We start from the raw sequence: 19,140 nt of genomic DNA on the forward strand, positions 1-19,140 counted from the left end.
AAAAAAAAAAAAAAAAAGCCTCCCTCCCCTTTCTCCCCAACCCTGGTAACCACTAATAATCTTTGATGTGTGTGTATGTATACACACATATGTACATGAGTATATTTTTTAACCTAAGAATTTCCTCTCCCCTTCCCTCCCTGGTAACCAACAAAGAAATTTTCCTTCTATATATAAACCTTGTCATAACTTTTTACAATAGTGGACTAATACAATGTTTTTCCTTCTGTGATTATTTTACTCAGCATAATGTCCTTGAGTTCACCCATGTATGTGCTGTTTTATAGATTCTACATTATTTTTTAGTGTTGCATAGTATTCCATTGTGTATGTACCATAGTTCAGCTATCCATTCCTCCATTGATAGGCACTTAGGTTGTTTCCATCTCTTTGCTATTGTAAATAGTGCTGCGATGAACGTGGATGTGCATATATCCGTTCTTGTCCTGGCTCTCACTTCTTTGGGATATATACCTAGTAATAGCATGGCTGGATCATATGGTATTTCTAATTCCAACTCTTTAAGGAATCGCCATACTGCTTTCCACAGTGGTTTTATCATTTTACAGTCTCACCAGCAGTGTATGAGACTCCCAATCTCTCGTTAGCATTTGTTATTTTCTGTTTTGCTGAACTTAGCTATCAGTGCTGGGGTGAAATGGTATCTTGTTTCCTTCCATTTTCTTTTGATGCTTCCTGCATAATTCAAAATTTTGCCCATAAAACCCTTCAATATTGCATCTCAAGGTTTGAATTTTTTCTTCAGTTCTTTCAGTTTGAGACACACTAATTGTGTCCTTCTCTTCTGGTTTTCTAACTCCAGGTCTTTACACATGTCATTCTTTATACTGTATACTTCTCTCTCTATATATATTCCACAGTTGGCCTGAATTACTTTTCTAACTTTTCTTTTCCAGAGACAGTATGACACAAAAAAAGCCAACTGATAAAATAGGCATTTATTCAGAGAATGTAATGCCAAGAAAATCCCTGAGACCGGCTTGGGGGTGGGAGGAAATGGTGGCCCTCACCTGCCCACAGTCTTGGAGGAAGGCCTTAGTACTCTGCATACTCCAGCCCTGCAGGAAGTCCTGGAGCAGAGTTCATGGATGGGCTCTGAGGTGTGTGCCTGGGTGCCTGACCTGCCCACCCACCCATGGCGTCAATGTGTCTGGTGTCCCAAGGAGCCAGTGTGTTAGGAGAGGCGGCAGAGGAAGTCATGCAGAGGCAAGGCCAGAGCCCCTGACAAGGAGATTCCCAAGGTGTCGGAGATACAGGCAGCTGTCATGGCAAATTCCCGGTGCTTATCACTGGTCTAGGGAGGAGGGGACCAGGGGTTAGGCTTTGGTCCTGAAAGCCCTGCCCCAGCCTTCCCCACACAGGCCCCTATAACCTTAACCCAGCTGGTGCTGACCTCCAGGGCAATGTTGTGGAAGGTGTTCACGTAGGCTGCACCTCCCAGCAGTCCCTCATACAGAATGATCAGAAAGACAAGGTAGATGCTTGGCAGGAAGCCAAACCACATCTCTGCCATCAGGAATCCTAGGTTAAGGCACTGCAGGTACAAGGAGGGGGGGGTTGAGTCCTGGACCAGATGGGGCAGGAATAGAGGCTGGGCATCCCAGCCAGTGGCCCTTTGTTCTGGAAGATAGGTACTAAGTGAGGGAGAGGGGTGACAGGCATAGACAGAACCCCAACACCCAGCATGGCCTCCCGGAGCCTGGGATCCGACCCAAGCAGGCCATAAGCCCACCTCACCCACCTACAGTGTGTCCTCCCACCCACCCCGGCTTCCCTTTGCGTCTCTCCCACTGCCTGGAATGCTATTCTGCCTTCCCTCAGCTGGGATCTCTTAATTACCTTTCATGTCTCAGCTTAGTTCAGGACCACTCACAACTCCCGTGATTCCATTTCCTCCTCCCAAGGGCTCCTTCAAAAGAGTTTCCCCCCAATTTACGAGTGAGCCTATCGTTAGGTCCATAGTTCGCAACTGGGGCAAGTTTGCTGCCCAGGGGCCATTTGGCAACGTCTAAAGACATTCTTGCCTGCTAACCAGACGGCTGGTGGTTCAAACCCACCAGCCACTCCTTGGAAGGAAGGTTGGGCAATCCTACTTCCGTAGTGATACTGCCTCGGAAACCCAAGGAGGGGTCGCTAGGAGTCGGCGCCGACTCGACGGCACATAACAACAACAACAACAAAGACATTCTTGGTGGCAAAAGGTAGGGTGGGACTGACATCCAGTGGGTGAGGTTGGGGATGCTGCTGACCACCCTACGATGCACAAGGCAGCCCCACATCAAAGAATGACCCTACCCCGAAGATCATTAGTAGTGAGGTAGAGAAATCTTGGTTAAGGCATTCCCACCTCGTTCAGGAAGCCTCCATGTGCCCCACCTGTGCACTAGTCCCTCGGAGGAAGGAGCTCTGGTGGTGCAGTGCCCAATGCATTTGACTGCTAACCAGAGGTTGGCAGTTCAAACCCACCACTGGTTCCGCAGCAAGACGATCAGGCAATCTACTTCCATAAAGATTTACTGCCTCGGAAACCCAATGGGGGTCACTATGAGTTGGAATCGACTTGATAGGATTGAGTTTGGTTTGTTTTTTTGGTCTCTCAGAGGGATCCCACCCCCAGCCCTGAACACACTGTGTTATCTCTGTACCACATAGGTCACCACCCCACGACTCACACCCTTTATGTCAGAGAAACCAGGAGAGCTTGTTAAAACTTGTGAAAAAACACATCCTCAGGCTTCCCCCTCAGAAGTTCTAATTCAGGAAGTCTGAGGAGGGCCCACAGATCCGCTTCAGTAAGAAAAAAAAAGAGAAACTCTCCCACACTTGGAGAAACGTCACAAACACTTTCAAAGTTAGAGTTAAGGCTAGAGACTTTCTGTAATGGAAATAAATGATTGTAAGCCCCTAATTCTTTGAAGCAGCCTCAGTCAAAACGATAGCTGCAACTATGAGCTATGGAACCATTAGGAAGAATCTGAGTCAATGAGTGCAACCAATGATCTGGAACTTTGAGGAACACAAAGCCCTGGGCTGGTATCACCCCTTGGATAGACAAGGAAGAGGTGAGAGAAGATGTGTATGCTGTTGCCATAACAGCGTTAATCTGTACTTATTCTGTATCTTGTTAAAATTGAGTCCTTAAGTTTATTAAAAAAGGGCAAAGAACCTTTGTGAAATAAACCAAAATTAAACGCACTGCCATCAAGTCAGATCCAACTCATAGCGACCTCTCCTCAGGTTTCTGAGGCAGTATCACTATAGAAGGAGATTGCCCAACCTTCTTTCCAAGGAGTAGCTGGTAGGTTTGAACCACCAGCCTTCTGGTTAGCAGTCTAATGCCTTAGGCACTATACCACCAAAGCGCCTCTTTGTAAAACAGTTAAAGGTTTATTTTAATACAAGTATGCACTTGTATTAACGTCCACGATAAGTTCTGTGAAACAGGGCACTATGTGATTTGGACGTGTGTGAACACCATGTTAAAACCTTACGGGACACACAATGGAGTACTACGCAACGTTAGAGAACAACGAAGAATCCGTGAAACATCTCACAACATGGACGAACCTGCAGGACATGACGTTGATTGAGGTAAGTCAATCACGAAAGGGCAGATACTGCATAAGACCACTATCACAAAAAGTGAAGAAAAGGTTTTCACACAGAAACAAACATTCTTTGATGGCTATTAGGAAAGGTGGGGGAGGGAGGGAAAATAACTAACTAAATGGTAGACACACGTTCACTTTGGTGAAGGCAAAGACAATTCCCAAAATGGAAAAAGTCAGCACAACACGACCGAGGCAAAAGAAGACACTGACAACACAAAGGTAAGAGGCAACAACGGTAAATACAGTCCTGTGTACAACGCTGCAACACGCGCAACAGCAAACAGCAACGAGTGGACACACAGGTAGAGACGTAACTGAGCGGGCATGGGATGGCACATGGAAGCAGCCACACGCATACATGAAGTTCAGCAGAGGATGTTTCTACATACATGTTTACATGTGTTGCAAATATATCCATGTATACACTAGAACACACACGAAGTCTAGGAAAACCTCTTAGCTATAGCCAAACACTTCGTGGGACTGAGTTACTGGGTTTGAGGGCGGAGACCATAGTTTCAGGGGACATCTAAGTTAAGTGACACAAGCACAGTCCATAAAGACAATGTCCTTCATCCTATTTTAGTGAACACCGACAGGTCTTAAAAGCTAGTGAGAGGCCATGTAAGATAAAGCTATTGGTCTTTTCCTGTCCGGAACAAAGAAGGGTGAAAAAAACCCAAAGACTCAAGGAAACAACTAGTCCAAAGGCCACGTGGGCCACGGGAACCCTCAGCCTCCATGACCTGGGACCAGAAGAACTAGATGGTGCCTGGCGACCGTTACCAACAGCTCTGACTGGGATCGCAACAGAGGGTCCTGGACAGAGTGAGCGAAAAACGTAGGAAAAAATGAGAATTTATGAAAAAGACCAGACCTCTGGGTCTGATAGAGACTGGAGGAAACCCTCAGACAGGCTTCAAATTTAGAATCGAACCTACTCCTGGAGAAACAACAGGCAGCCCAATGAACTGAACAGGAACTCCCTTGAGGAACGTGCTTCCCAGAACATTCAACCATGTAAGACTGTGCATTTGCCCAAAAGTAAAGTTCAGAAGGCAGGAAGGGGCAGAAAAGCTGGGTGAATGGAAACAGGGCCCCCTCACACACTGAGGGGATTATAACCCATGTTACAAAGTGATCTATGTTGACTGGGAAACTGATTTGTAAACTGTGAAACCTAAACCACAACAAAATGCTTAAAAAAAAAAAAAAAAAAAAAAAACCCACACTTAGGTACCCACTTCCGGTTGTCCTCCTTGCTGCTGGAGGCAGGAGCAGAGAGAGAAGAGTCCTTGAGGAGGGAGCAGAGGGCACCCTGCCCTGCTGGCCCGCCCGCCCGCCCACCTGCTGGACAAAGTCCAAGAGCCCACAGCCACAGCCACGTCCTCTGCCTCACCTGCCTGTGTCCCACCCATGGTCCAGTGCTGCAAGAGTCTGAGTTTGGGGTTTTTGAAACCATTAGGGGAAAATAACACACAAAAGGAGAGCTGTTTTACTTTAAACAAACAAACAAACAAAAACCTTACAAGATCACAAATGTATGTGTGGTCAGAAGCATACCTGTAGGAGTAGAGATTGTAACCCTGAAACAATGAACGCCAGCTGTGCAAAAGCACATCTGTTAGATTACTGTAGGAGCTTTGTTTGCTGGAGACCACTGTTAGCCTAAGTAGTCGAATCTGTTTACCAGTGTTAAGATAAATCACCCATGACCTCGTCATCAATTCTATTTATAACTAACCACCCAAAATAAAATAATACATTTTCTAAAAGTTGGAAACACTTGAAAGCTGACCTCTTTGCACTTGGCTTGTGCAAATAAACATTAAATGCATGTCCCTAACTGATTAAAGCCCAGCTCAAAATTGTGCATTTTTCTTGTCTATTTTCTTATCTCCCCTGAGATACAGATGTTGGCCTAATTTATAGACAAGGAAATCAAGGCTCAGAGAGGTTTGCAGAGCTGCCCTACGTCACACAGCTAAGTTCAGAAGCTGGGATTTATACCAGGGTTTCTCTGGCTCCTGAGGTCACCCATTTCATATGGAGCCCTGCTGGCCTCCTGTTTCCAGTGCTTAGAAGATGACCATGTGCTATAAACACCTCTGTTGAGCGAGGGAAGGAGACAGCACAGTTGGGGGAAGCTGGGAGCCAAGGCAGGAGGGGAGTGAGGGGCAAGGGGGTTGGTACCTGCAATAAGGCCAGGATCCACGTTTGGCGGATGCGAAAGCAGCGGAGAGAAGAGCGAGAGGCAAAGACACCGGCCTGGTACAGCATCTGGTACCTAAGGAGGGGGGCAAGGAGTAGGAGAAGCCCCCTCTTGGAGCCTACTAGCAGGGCAGCCCAACACCAAGGGGCCTCCCACCACTCATCCACCCTGCCACCCACCCTCACCCCCTCACCAACGGTACTGCTCAGCATGACTCAGGGACATATCTCGGAAGAAGATGAGCTCAAACTGCAGCAAAGATCAGACAGGGGAGGGGCAAGGACGTGTGGGTCCTCACCCCGATCACTACGTCCTCCCCGCTCCCAGAACCCCTCACTCACCAGTCCCTGATTGATGAAATACTCAGCGAAGTATACCAGGACCAAGGGGATGATGTGTGGCAGCAGGCCCTATGAGTCAGAGGACACCAGGGGAAGGCTGGGAGACAGGCACTACCCACAGTGGCCACACCACAGCCACCACACTTACCTTAAACACTGTCCACCTTTCCTGAAGGGAGAGGCTTGAGCTGGAGTCTGTGGGGGACAGGAAGGGAAGGGCAGGTGAGGTTAGCACATCGAGGATTCAGCAAAGGGGGACCAGTGAGCAAGAGTAAACCAGGTGAGACCTCATAGCTAGAGAGCCCTCGACAGCTGTACAGCTGTGCACCCTGGACAGCCATGCTGTTCCCTTCTTTCTGTTTCCTGAACATCCAAACCCAGGCTTACCTCAGGGTCTTAGCACCTACTGTTCCCTCTGCCTGGAACCTTTTCACCTCAGGGCCTTAGCACCTACTGCTTCCTTTGCCTGGAACCTTTTCACCCAGAAGTCCACAAGCTGACTCATGGTCATTCAAGTTTCAGCCCAAATGTTACCTCTTCAAAAAAGGTCAGTGTTCACTGACCACTTTGTCTAATTAGAACTGCTCTCCAATTCTCAATGCATCACACTGGGCAAATCTGCTGCGAAAGATCTCTTTAAGGCGTTAAAAAGCAAAGATTTCACTTTGAAGATTAAGATGTGTCTGACTCAAGCCATCGTTATTTTCAATCACCTCACACGCATGCAAAAGTGGGACAACGAATAAGGAAGATCGCAGGAGAATTGATGCCTTTCAATTACGGTGCTGGTGAAGAGCATGGAAGATACCATGGAGAAGAATGAACAAATCTGTCTTGGAAGAAGTACAGCCAGAATGCTCCTCGGAAGTGAGGATGATGAGACTCTGTCTCACACGCTTGGGACACATTGTCCGGAGGGACCAGTCCCTGGAGAAGGACATCACGCTTGGTGAAGCAGAGGGTCAGCAAAAAGGAAGTTCTTCAGTGACATGGACTGACACAGGGCTGTAACAACGGGCTCAAACACAGCGATGACTGTGACAATGGACCAGAACCAGGCACTACTTCATTCTGTGGGACACAGGGCCACTAAGAGTTGGAACTGACTCAACAGCACCTAACAACAGCTCTGTTTCTCATCTAATTGTCTTCTCTATCACAACAGTGCTTCATTTTTTTCAAGAACTCATCAGTATGAGAAAACAACTTGTTCTTGATTCATGATGTATGACTCTGCCTTGTTTTCTGATCTGTCTTTGTCATTACTGTATACCCAGGGCTTAGAATGCCTGGCACCTAGTAGGTGCTCAGTGAGTGTGTGTGGAATAGATGAATACACCTGGCTCTTACCACAGCCAACCACCTTTCCAGTCCTTTCTGACCGTGCCCATTGGAGCGGGGAAAAGACTAAAACCCAGAGTGACCTCGCTGAGGGCCTGGAACCCCTGGGTCTCCCACCTGGTTTTGGTTCTTGGGCCTCAGTGCTCATCAGGGGCTGCCGAGCTGCCGTCTCTGCCTCCTCTTCCTCTCCAGGGTCTTGGGATGCCGGAGACGTGAGCAGTAAGAAATAGCTAAGAGTGGGGAGAATGAAGACAGGGTCATAGAGCCTGTCAGGCTAGAAAGGCCCTAGAGGCCATCTAGTTCCCACCCAAATGTACACTTACAAAAACGGAGAGAGAGCTCACTATCTCTCAAGTGCCCCATCCTGTGCTAGAGAGCTCCAACTGTGGAAAATGTCAGCTTTCTTTGGGGTGAAATGTGTTTCCCTGTTGCTTCTACCCGCGGGAGTCTACCCCAGGAGTCATTGTGACTCCTGGCTCACACCAAGTGAGCCAGCTCCATTTTTTTGTAATTAGTGTTCCACTGATCGTCCCACCTCCCTTTCATTGCTCACTCTGCTAGATGGGAATTTCTCAATTGTGGTCACTACATTTTGCCTCTATGGTATTTGCTACATCCATATTCCTCCTGTATGTAGTATTTTTCCCTTTAAACTGACTCACTAGAAACCACAGGCTTGTATACAGGAATTAACAAAGTCCACCCTTGTCCCACCTCAAACCATCTTGGGAACCACACTGAGCTGGATGCTTCACACACATCACCTTACAGAGAACCAAGGACAACTCTTATTGTTTGAGATATAAGGAAACTGAGGGAAGTAACTTCCCCAATGCCATACAACTAACCAGCAGCCTCAGAAGCCAAAGCGAGGCCTATCAGAGTCCAGAACCCACATCCCCTCATAACAAGACTGCAGGTATCTGAAGACTGGGATCAGGAGCCCCTCTACCACGTTCCTCCCAGCCCAGGAAGCTCACCTGGCCAGCAGGAGGGCGGGGATACCCAGCATGGACAGCAGGGTGTGCTGAGGGGAGAGGCCAGCCTGGGTGAGGCCCAGGTAGGACAGTGCCCCCAGCAGCCCTGCTCCCCCAGTCCCTGAGGACCACCAGGAGATCACAGCCCTGGGGAGAGAACACAGGAGCTCTCAGAAGGCCCAAGGCCAGTAGCGAGGATCTTTCTCCCTTGCTCCTCGCTCTGCCCGCTTACCTGGGGTAGAAGGAGGTGAGCGAGAGGAAGGTGATCTCCCCCAGGCCTGATGAGATGCTGGCCAAGACCACACCTGGGGGAAGGCAAGCATGGAGGTGACCACATCTAGCCTTTGCTTGATCACCCCAGTCCCCTAAGGTGTCTGCCCACAGCCTCCTCTGCTCAGCTTAGGAGACAGGCTGGGCTCCACACCTGCAGTGGAGCCAACCACCATCACAGTTCCTCTCAGGAAACGGTGCCTCCAGCTTCCTGGTGATCAACCTTGATGTCTCCTCCACCCCCAGGACAGAGTTGTGGTGACTGTGCTCAGTCTCCATCCAGCCCATCCATTTCCTTACATCGCCACCACCATCCACCCCTCCAAGTTGCCCTCTTCTACCATCTCCTACACACAGCAGCCTAACAGTCCTTCTGAGGGTTACAAAAATAATCCTTTTTCGGGACCAGGTTTGCTGGTCTGATAGAGCCTGGTGGAACCACTGAGACTATGGCCCCTAGCTGCTCTTCAGGTCTGGAATTGAACCCACACCCGTGGCTTCCAGCCAAACAAAAGACAGGCATATGAGCTGCACATTTACCTGAAGTAGACATACTCCTTGGAGAAAACAATCATGGGAGAAAGAAGTGATGCTTATGTACAGGGAGACAGTTCAGGGGGCAGGAGTGCATGGAGGGATGGATATAGGGAAGAGGTAACTATGAGGAGGAAGTGGGAGGGGAGCTGTTGCATTGGGGTAAATTGTAGTCAATGTCATGAGACAATGTGTATGTGAACTGCTGTATGGAAAGTGAATTTGCTCTGTAAACTTCCACCCAAATCACAATAAATAATAATCATAATCCTTTTTCTTCTGGGATTTAGTTAGGGAGATTCCCCCTAAAATGCTCTGTCGAGGGTCCTCTGCCCCTCCCCGCCAACACAGACCCTCGCACTCACCACCCAGGCTGATGGCCACAGAATGAGAAAAGGCAACCAGGAGGAAGCTTCCAGCAGCACAAACTCCACTGACGACAACCCGGGGGCTGAGAGTGCGAGCAGGCAGAAGAGGGGGAGGGTCAGTCCTCTGTTTCTGGTGCCCCAGGCCTGCTACCACCTCCCCCTTCACCCTCCCAGCCTCCCACTCTCAGATTCCACTTCCCCTTCCTCCCACCAGCCCTGCTCTCTGACCTGTAGGGCAGCAAATGAAGACCAAAAGGAGCAAGTAATTTGATGAGAAGGGTGGGGAGGATGTCTGCAAGGAGCACCGCCTGGGACAGGAGAACAGAGTGAGACCCCACACCTTCCCCAGAACACCCCTCCCAACCAAGAGGTTAAGGAAAGAAAGGGACAAGCCCACCTGACCTACTGCAAATACGGGCTCTGGAGTTGGACAGATCTGGGCTCAAGCCCCTGCTCTACTGCTCCTTCACTGTGTTTCAAACCATTTATATTCTCTAAGCCCATTTCCTCATCTGGAAAATGGAGATGACAGTACCTAGTCCACGGGACTGCTGAGTGCATAAAATGAATATATGCTGCATGCAAAGAGGGCTTATTACATGGTGGCTTTAATTATCCTAATCATGACAGTCCTCGCTTGGTGCTGAGAGGCTGGGAGTGAGGTCTACAGAAGCAGAGAGCCTGAGCCAGGGGAGGGCCAGCTGACACTCACAGCTGTGGAGACAGTGTTGCAGTCAAAACGAGATGAGCCATTGTGTGGGACAAGTGTTGGGCCTGGGTCTACCTGATGGAAGAAAAGAAAACCTTCATTATCCAGGGAGGCAAGAGGATATACTGACAGGATCTGGCTGACAGATCTGCTCTGACTTGAAGGGTAGTCTTGGGTCAACAGAGCTCTTCAAGATCTCAGTCCTTCTATCTGTATAATGCAAGGAGGGGGGCCACAGAAGTCTCAAACCAATGGCCCACCAGCCACAGGGAGCGCTACAAATGGACTTTGTTTGGTCAACATACTCAGGAGCTCTCACATAAAACTCAGAATTTCTAGAATCTGATCTTAAGACCTGGTGGCTGCTCTCCTTGGATAGGGCATGGGCCTTCCAGTTCATCACAAAGCAGTGGTTCTTAACCAGGGTGATGCTACTCTTCAAAGAACATCTGTCAAGTCTGGAGACCTTCTTGTTGCTATAACTGGGGAGTGAGGGTAGCTACTGGCATCTAGCGGGTAGCGGCTAGGGAAGCTGCACCCTACCATGCACAGCACAGCCTCCACAACTAACAATAATGCAGCCCAAAATGCCATTAATGCCGTGGTTACAAAACCTCGCCACACAGACCATAGTCCTACTCAGCCAACATTTGAGTTTGTAAACCTCACAGAGTGATCTCTTGAAAACCCTGCCTGCCTTGAAGGTCTAAGAGATTGGGAACTTCAGCTTCCTTTCCACCCTATTCTAGTTTCGCAAGGGAGTATTTGTCCCAGGGCAAGTCCATCATCTTCCTACAGAGGTCAAACATAATGGTGATGGTGGTGGTGGTGGTGGTGGTGGTGGTGGTAGTGGTGGTGGTAGTGGTAGAGAAGGGATCACTTACGTGGCTCTGGTTCCCAGGCGCCCTCTGGTGTCTGAGGATGTCATGGGCAGCACTGAGCATCACCACATAAGAAAAGTTGTTGCAAAGGCCCAGGAGCCTGAAGCAAGCAGAAGAGACCTTACTCTCCTTTCAGGGCTATACACTAGCACAGCTCTAGCACCAAACCTCCCCCTTACCTGTGCCTTCAATCAGCTCACTCTTTCTGACCCTGCATCACCAGATCCCATCTCCAGTCAATGCTGGGGTTAGAAACATGGGCTTTAGGATCACAGACGTGTGTTCACATCCAAGCTCTGAGAGCTCTCCCAGGATCACTCTCTCCTCTGAGCTCCCGCTATGATTCAGTCTTGGGGCATTTCTCATCCACTGACCCACTGCCTCTGATGCACTGTGGTACAGCAGAAAAGAGCCCAAGGCTTGAAGCCCAAAGGCATACGTTCAGGTCCCAAGACTGCACTTCCTCCTTGAGTGGCCTTGATTTACTCAGGTGTAAAAAGGGGATATACATTCCTCTCTGGTTACCTCATAGTGCTGTACAGATCCAATCAAGATAACACTCATACTGTTTGCTTAATCTTATCTTCCAGAGCGATTTATGCTCAGTGATGGGAAGGAAACTGGGCACAGGGTCAGGGGTTTCATATCATTTTTACAAGCCTATGAAGTAGTACTACTTACTATTTCCATTTCATTATTGAGGAAACTGAGGATCAGAGAAGTCAAGTGACTTACAAATTCTCACATAGGAAGTGGTCCAGCCACTTCCAACCCAAGCTGCCACTAAACTCCTTACTGTTTAGGGTCACACTAGAAGTATTTCCCAAGAGGCAGTATTTAGATTATTTGCAGAGACCGATGGAAGACCTTGTAAAAAAAATTTTAGTAGTGATGTATTTACTTAAACGTACATTAGAAAAGTATTGGTTTCCCATTTAGAGTACAGGCATACCTCAGAGATAGTGTAGGTTTGGTTCCAGACAACCGCAATAAAGAGACTATTACAACAAAGAGTCATACAAGTTGTCTGGTTTCCCGGTACACATAAAAGCTATGTTTCCACTACGCTGGAGTCTATTACGTGTGCTGCAGCATTGCGAAAAAGTTTGAAATATTGTGAGAACTACCAAAATGTGGCAGAGACATGAAGCGAGCACAAACTTGGAAAAATGGAGCTGAGAAACTTGCTCTAAGCAGGGTTGTCGAGAACCTTGAATTTGTAAAAGAAAAAAAAAATGCAGTATCTGAGAAGCACAATAAACAAAGTATGCCTGTAGCGATTTAAAGATTCCTTTTTTTTTTATTAGGATTTGGGTGAAGATTTACAGAGTAAATTCACTTTTCATACAGCAGTTCACATATACTTTGTCTCATGTCATTGACCAAAATTTACAATGCAGCAGCTCCCCTCCCACTTCCTCCCCAAAAGATTCCTTTTTAAAAAATAACTATATTAAAAAACTTTGAAGGGTGAATTGGTTGGAGGAAAACATGAATAATCCTACATCCGGTCTGAGGAACTGACCAAAATGTGAAGGTGGTATGTGAACTCTGGGAGATCTGCACCCAACCTCAGGGCAAGGCAGTTGGCTCAGTAAATATTTATTAGTCTGCTCCTTCCCCACACACACATTTTTATCGTGATTTGGGTGAAAGTTTACAGAGCAAATTCATTTTCCAATACAGCATTTCATACACATTTCGTTTCATGACATCGACTGCAATTCCCGACAAAGTTAACAGCTCTCTTCCCACCTCCTCCCTGTAGTCACCTCTTCCCTGTGCCCCCATCTCCCTGCTGCATCTCTGTGCAAACATTTCTCTTTCTGTTCTCCCACGATGGATAACTCCAAAGAGTGTATCTCTACCTGATGTAAATGATCATCCCATATGCCTGTCTATTGTTTGGCTGGAAGCCACAGGAGTGAGTTCAGTTCCAGACCTGGGGCCATAGTCTGGGGGTCTGCTTCTTTTTTGAAGTTCAACCTTTCCTCCCCTTTTCTTCTTGCCAGTTTTCCTTTCCCGCCCCATTTTCACCTCTGCTGAACTCCTGAAACCACTCACCAGAAGCCCACTGTGTTCTTCCAAAGGGCGCCCTGACGGACCAACAAAGGGGACCGAGCTTCCGGAACGCTGTCCTCCCCTGGGAGTGAGAGAAGAACAGAACCCCCCACCTCACTCGCAGGTGCACGACGGCCCCAGAGTGTCTTCCTCGGGCCGAGCCTGCTTCCGAGCCCGTCAGGAAGGCTGCGGGGCTGATTGCCATTCCCCTAAGGGGGGACCACAATACTCACCATCGGAAGCCGAAAGGCGCCGCCACGAGCCCGCACAGCAAGCCATGGCATCAAGTTCGAGTCCCCCGAAGGGGCCAAGATCAGCGAGAGCTTAGAGTTGACTGCAACCGGGCGGACAGGCGTCTGCGACAAACGAGAAGGATCAGTTAGAATCGATTCCATGGAAGTGGGTTTGGTTTTCATTTTTGGTTCATTAGTAGCAGGAGCCCATTTTTCACTGCCCACGGCCGGTCCAGCTCCAGCAACTCTGGTGCACTTGCGCCAGGCGATCCATGCTGCACATCCCAGACTCCAACACGCGCCCCTTCACGCCCACCACGTCCCACCGGTCGGACTCCACCTGTACTCCCGCTAAAGCTCCGAGTCCTGCGGCCTGTACCTTTAAGAGCAGCTGAGATGTCCGCAGCAAGGAACCACAGGTTAGCGGGTCACGTGACAGCACAAGCCGGTCCCATCACGTGCTCGGAAGTCTTCCCCACTTCCGGAGCCTCCCTTTGTTTTTACTTTAGGCCTTCCCCAACTTCCGGGCGTGGGTAGGGGAGGAGCCCGAAGAACTGCGGAACCGCATATTTTGAATTGCCGCTGGTGGCGTCGGAGAGAAAAGCTATGACGTAAGAATAGCTGTAGCCAGGGCCATGACGGTTTCTTGCCAGCACTAGTCATGGCCGTGCGCAGCTTCTTCTGCTCTCCCGCGGCCTTCACTTGACAGAAACAAATATGGCCACCTGCCTCCTAATTTCAGAGATTATTCCTGGCCGGGAACAAAGACAGCCAGCTTTAGGTTATTGTTTTTGCTATGTGTTGCAGGTACAAATGATTTTAGAAACTGAAAGTAACAGTAACACTCACCTAAGGGGATTTGATAAATTACTATTGGTGGTATCCAAAGCATTAAGAGACCCCTTTTCCAAATGATCCTAGAGCCAAAGAGTATCACAAATGAGAAAACCGAGGCACAAAAAAGGAAAGTTACTAACGACCATACAATATTAACACTAAAGGTGACCTTAGAGAGCCTTTCAGCAATAAGAAATAGAACAGGAGAAGCTGGGAGCCATGGTGAAGGCTGTTGTGGGATTCCTGCCTGGTTCAGGGATACCTAGACCAGATGATTGTAAAGCCTAACATTCTGGCTCTGTAATCCGCAATCAGTTCTAATTTCACAAAAGAAGAAAGTGAGCTTCAGGGAGAAGAGAGAGATCACTTCACATACTCCCAAATGTGGAGTGATTTACTTACTGTCCTCTTGATGGCTGCCAGGCAGCCTCCTGAACGCTGTACATAAGAGTCCTTGCCCCTGCAGATCTCTGCTTTGGGCTCCCCGCAGCCTGTGCCCACCTCTGCCAGCTCTTTCCCACCACCAACGCTTGAGTGCTCTTTGAAATGTGCCTCTGTTGGTGTGATTCCCAGCTCACTCAACCAAAGAAAAATGGGCTCCTGCTACTAATAAACCAAAAACGAAAACCAAACCCACTTCCGTGGAATCAAGTCTGACTCATAGTGCCCCTACAGGACAGGGTAGAACTGCTCCATAGGGTTTCCAAGGCTGCAAATCTTTACAGCAGTAGACTGCTTCACCTTTCTCCTACAGAGCAGATGGTGGGTTGGAACCACTGACCTTTCAGTTAGCAGCCAAGTCTCTTAACCACTGCAACACCAGAGCGCCTTACTACTCATGCAAGGGTCTACAAATGCAGCCAAAATTTCATCCAAGGTCTGTGCCCTCAAGGAACTCACAGGAGAGTGGGAGGCAGGCACAAATGAACACTACAAAGTTTTGCTAAATTCTCTTTTGCAAGAATAACCACAGTTGGAACCATCAATCAAAACCCCTTTTCTCCTTCAGGGATTCATTAATGATCCTGAAAAGAGATGCCAGCCAGTACTCTCACCAGCCTCAGAGCCCTCTCCTCACTCCCACCCATTGTCCCTGGGCAAAACAGGAACCACAAACCCCAGCTTCCTCACACAGAGTGGCTGTGGTTTGGGGGGAGGCAGAAATGGCTGAGGTGTGAATACAAGACTTGAGTCACTCGAGCTGCAGTTGCTACAATGACCCCTCCCCCACCCCCAATTCTGAGGTCCTCCAGCTCCCATTTTTTTCTTTCTAGCCTCCTCCCTTGCCCTTTAGCTCCATATGTGCACCTGAGTTCCCTGTATGATGCATACCAATCTCCCAGCTTGGGGTGGAGGCTACTCTAGGCATTGGGGAGGAAAGGGGGCAAAGCCTGGGGTAGGGAGGCGTCAGGGACAGACAGGAAGAGGAAGTGTCTTGGGCCCCAGGAAAGACCGGCTCGTCTTGGTGGGTGGGGACGGTCATCGTCAAATTTCTGGGCAGAGAAAGGCAGGATGGACTTCCTCCGGCTACACCTCCCTGGTCTGCATCAGGCCTTGAGGGGGGCACTGGTGAGAAGGGCAAAGAAATGCTCTAGATTTTCACTCTGCTTCCTGGGGTCTACACCTTCCTTCCCCTTTGAGCCTCTCTGTAACCTGGAGATTCCTTCCCCTAGTCCAGTCTTTTCTGGATATTATCTCCCCCACCTCGGCAAACAGATCCACATACCTAGGCCTTTTCCTTTTCCTTCTGCAAATCCTGTTTTTCCTCTTCTCCCAGATCCCAGAGCCCCTCTCCCTTCTGGACTTCTCTCTCTGTCATTCCTCCTCTGGGCTCATAGCCCTTAAGGAGAGGGCTGGGTGTCCTCTTAATACCCTTTTTCCCTCCCCCTGTTCTTCTAGGACTCCTTCAGCACCTTTGTCTCCTATCTCATGGGAGATGGGGTCCCCACTGCAGAGGGCAGAGAGGCTCAGACAGCCAAGGAACTGGGGGAGGTGGGTGCAGGAAGGCCAAGGAGGGATGTGGAAGAGGAAGCTCAGGAGGCCCTGGAGGGCCTTAGAGGCAGCCAAAAAGAGGGGAACGGAGGGCTGAGAGAGCCTGGAGAGGCCGGAAGACACCAGGAGGGAAGCTTAGCTTCAGAACAGACCTGGGGTTGGGGAGAAGGCAGCTCCCATGCGTCCCAAGCAGACAGACAGGAGGACACTGGGGCCTGGGAGACAGCCAAGGCTGCCAGGTGCCAGGAACTGAAGGCCCCCTCAGAGGCCAGGAAGAAGTCTGAGACAGGGTCTGCGTCTGGCCAAGACAGGAGCAGCCAGGTCCAGGAGAGGCAAGGGTTTGATGAGGAGGAAGTGAACAGAAGGGAGACACTGAGAACCTGGGAAAGAGAGGAGGAGGAGGAACAGGTCAGGACTAGAGAGCCAGGGGTGGCTGAAGGGGCGGAGTCAGAGTGGACCTGGCACCGGGAGCCTGAGGGGAAGGCTGGTGTTGGCTGGCAAAATGAGGCGGGAGATGGCAAGGAGACAGAGCAGGTGGTCAAGGAGGCTGTTGTGGAGGAGATCCAGGGACCTGAGGCCAGAGGGGCTGGCAGAGAGGAAGAGGTGGTGATAGTGGTGAGGGGTGGCCAACTCATGGTGGAGGCACAGGGGCTAGGGGCAGAGCCTGCGGTCTGGACAACCTCAGGCAGCAAAGAGGTAGTTGAGAAGACAGAATATGGAGTAGTCCCAGGAGAAAGGACCCCAGAGGACACTGAGAATGTCTGGGTCTTAGATCATGCCTCCAAGGGAGACTGGGAGGAGAAGGGGGATGGGAAGAGAGGCCCTGAAGAGAGCCTTTTCCCCAAACAGACCCAGGCCCTGGGGACTGAAGGAATGGAAGAAGGGGCTGGGGGTCAGGTGGCAGGGCGGGAGCCGACCGGAGGCCACAGGTCAGAGGAGGAGGTAGGGGAGGGTTTTGAGGGCCAGGCAGACCAGGGCAGGAAAGAAGGTGAGAGGAGCCAAGACTCAGAGCTTAGGGCTGATCAGGCCAAGCTGGAGGAGGTCGAGGAGACCGAGGAGGAGAGAGGGAATGTCTGGGTTGCAGAGGCTGGGCTGCCCCAGGACGAAAAAGCAAAAGGGGCTGAAAGTGATGCTGACTTGGAGTCACCTGCAGAGGCCAGAGCTGAGAAGGTGTCTATAGACCAGAGGATTGAGGAGGAGGGTCAGACAGGCCAAGAAGCTCTGAGGGTGGAGTGGGGAGGCTTTGAATGTGAGGTCACTGAAGGCCAGGAACCTGAGCCGATGGAAGGGGCCCAGTCCCCAACTAAGAAACCTGAGGGTGGACAGGGGGCTAAGGAAGAACTCTGGAGAGCTCCAGCTCTGGGCAAGGAGGACACAGAAAGGAACCTGGGGGAGGATTTCTGGTACTTGGGCTATGCACAGTCTGATGTCCAAGTCTCTGAGGCAGAAGCCTGGAGAAACCAGAAGAGAAGGGATGTGGAGAGAGGAAACACTCAGGAGAAGGCAGAAACTGAGGAGGTGGGGGAGGGGGCTGAAGGACGCCAGGCCCTGGAGGCTGAGGTCAAAAGGGGCCAAGAGTCTGAACGACTGGAGATCCTGGAGGCATATGGGGAGTGGAAGAAAGCAAATGGCACTGGGTGTGGGACAGAGGTGGAAGAGGCCCTGGAGGCAGAGGATCGAGAGCCAGGTGGAGGCCAGGAGGCAGAAGTAGGGGCAGACCAGTCACTGGAAGATTGGCAAGCCAGAGAATCCAGAGATGAGGAGGTGGAGGCTGAAGTGCCTTGGGGGGCAGACGGAACACCCAGGGGAGACTGGGGGCTGGAGGAGATGGCTCCGAGCCTCCAGGACAGCAAGGGCATGCAGGTCAGGAGGGCTTTGGGTACCAGCATTGTCACTGTGGAGGATAAGGCAGCCCTGGATGCCCAAGAGAACAGGGTGGAGAAAGAGCCAGAATGGGAGGCTGTGGGTACCTGGGAGAAGGAGCTTAAGAGAGGCTGGGACTCGGATGAGAGAGAGGAGGCTGGAGGAGGTGAGGCGCTGCCCGAGGCCCAGCATGGGGAGGCCACAGAGGGAGAGGACAGAGGTGGGCAAGAGTTCAGCCTGGGGAGCTCAGCAGAGGAGGAAGTGACTGGCAGAGGCCACCAAACTGAGGCTTTTGAGGCCACGGAGGGAGAGTCTGAGGGAGATGAGTCTAAGGCTGGCGAATCTGCAGTGGCAGCAGGAAGCTGCATGGACCGCTTAACGCTGGGCTCCCAAGTGGTGAGAGCAGAGGAGACCATGGCCATGGAGGAGGCTGAGGGGCTCCCAGGAAAGCAGACAGTGGAGGCAACAGAGGCTGGGGAGTGGCAAATGATGGAGCAAGGAGCAGAGAGTGAGGGCCAGCATGAGGAGCACCCCTCTGAGGGAGAAGCACAAAGGATCCTTGACGTGGAGGATGTTGAAGTGGCTGGAGGCCGGAGGCCAGAGTCTGAGGAGCACAGGGAAGCCAAGAGGGCCAGGGAGGCTGAGGAGGCCGGGGAGGCTGAGGGGGCCGGGGAGGCTGAGGGGGCCGGGGAGGCTGAAGAGGCTGAGGAAGCCAGGAAAGCCAAGGAGGCCGGTGAGGCTGAGGAGGCTGGTGAGGCTGAGGAGGCCGGGGAGGCTGAGAAAGCCAGGAAAGTCAAGGAGGCTGGCGAGGCTGAGGAGACTGGGGAGGCTGAGGGGGCCGGGGAGGCTGAGGGAGCCGGGGAGGCTGAGGGGGCTGGGGAGGCTGAGG

At 50.6% G+C, this 19,140-nt stretch overlaps 2 protein-coding genes across 2 annotated transcripts in view; one reads left to right on the plus strand and one right to left on the minus strand.

Moving 5' to 3' along the window:
• Positions 1-1,195: 1,195 nt before the first annotated feature.
• CLN3 (CLN3 lysosomal/endosomal transmembrane protein, battenin) lies at positions 1,196-13,605 on the minus strand. Its single transcript, XM_007950189.2, has 15 exons — positions 13,560-13,605; positions 13,330-13,408; positions 11,269-11,365; positions 10,388-10,459; positions 9,904-9,983; positions 9,673-9,758; positions 8,736-8,808; positions 8,507-8,650; positions 7,644-7,756; positions 6,334-6,380; positions 6,186-6,254; positions 6,038-6,093; positions 5,826-5,919; positions 1,415-1,555; positions 1,196-1,315 (listed from the first exon to the last, which is right to left on the minus strand). The coding sequence occupies exons 1-15, from the start codon at positions 13,603-13,605 to the stop codon at positions 1,196-1,198; spliced, it is 1,317 nt and encodes a 438-aa protein (XP_007948380.1).
• A 2,303-nt stretch (positions 13,606-15,908) lies between these two features.
• Positions 15,909-19,140, plus strand: part of APOBR (apolipoprotein B receptor) — a 4,549-nt gene continuing 1,317 nt past the window's right edge. The window contains exons 1-2 of the mRNA XM_042782233.1: positions 15,909-15,965; positions 16,296-19,133. Coding sequence (XP_042638167.1) covers positions 15,909-15,965; positions 16,296-19,133 — 2,895 coding nt within the window. The remainder of the gene's footprint in view (positions 15,966-16,295; positions 19,134-19,140) is intronic.

The sequence above is a fragment of the Orycteropus afer genome, unplaced genomic scaffold, assembly GCF_000298275.1.
Source record: "Orycteropus afer afer isolate SDZICR_OR568_19922 unplaced genomic scaffold, OryAfe1.0 scaffold00266, whole genome shotgun sequence".
In the NCBI taxonomy this organism is placed as follows: domain Eukaryota; kingdom Metazoa; phylum Chordata; class Mammalia; order Tubulidentata; family Orycteropodidae; genus Orycteropus; species Orycteropus afer.

Excerpts from the sequence above, each read along its gene's own strand:
- CLN3 (XM_007950189.2), bottom strand. The coding sequence starts at position 13,605 with ATGGCTTGCTGTGCGGGCTCGTGGCGGCGCCTTTCGGCTTCCGATG. Across the intron at positions 8,809-9,672 it reads TGTGGCCATCAGCCTGGGTG|GTGTGGTCTTGGCCAGCATC; the intron begins GTGAGTGCGAGG and ends GCCTTCCCCCAG. Across the intron at positions 7,757-8,506 it reads CCCGCCCTCCTGCTGGCCAG|CTATTTCTTACTGCTCACGT; the intron begins GTGAGCTTCCTG and ends CCCCACTCTTAG.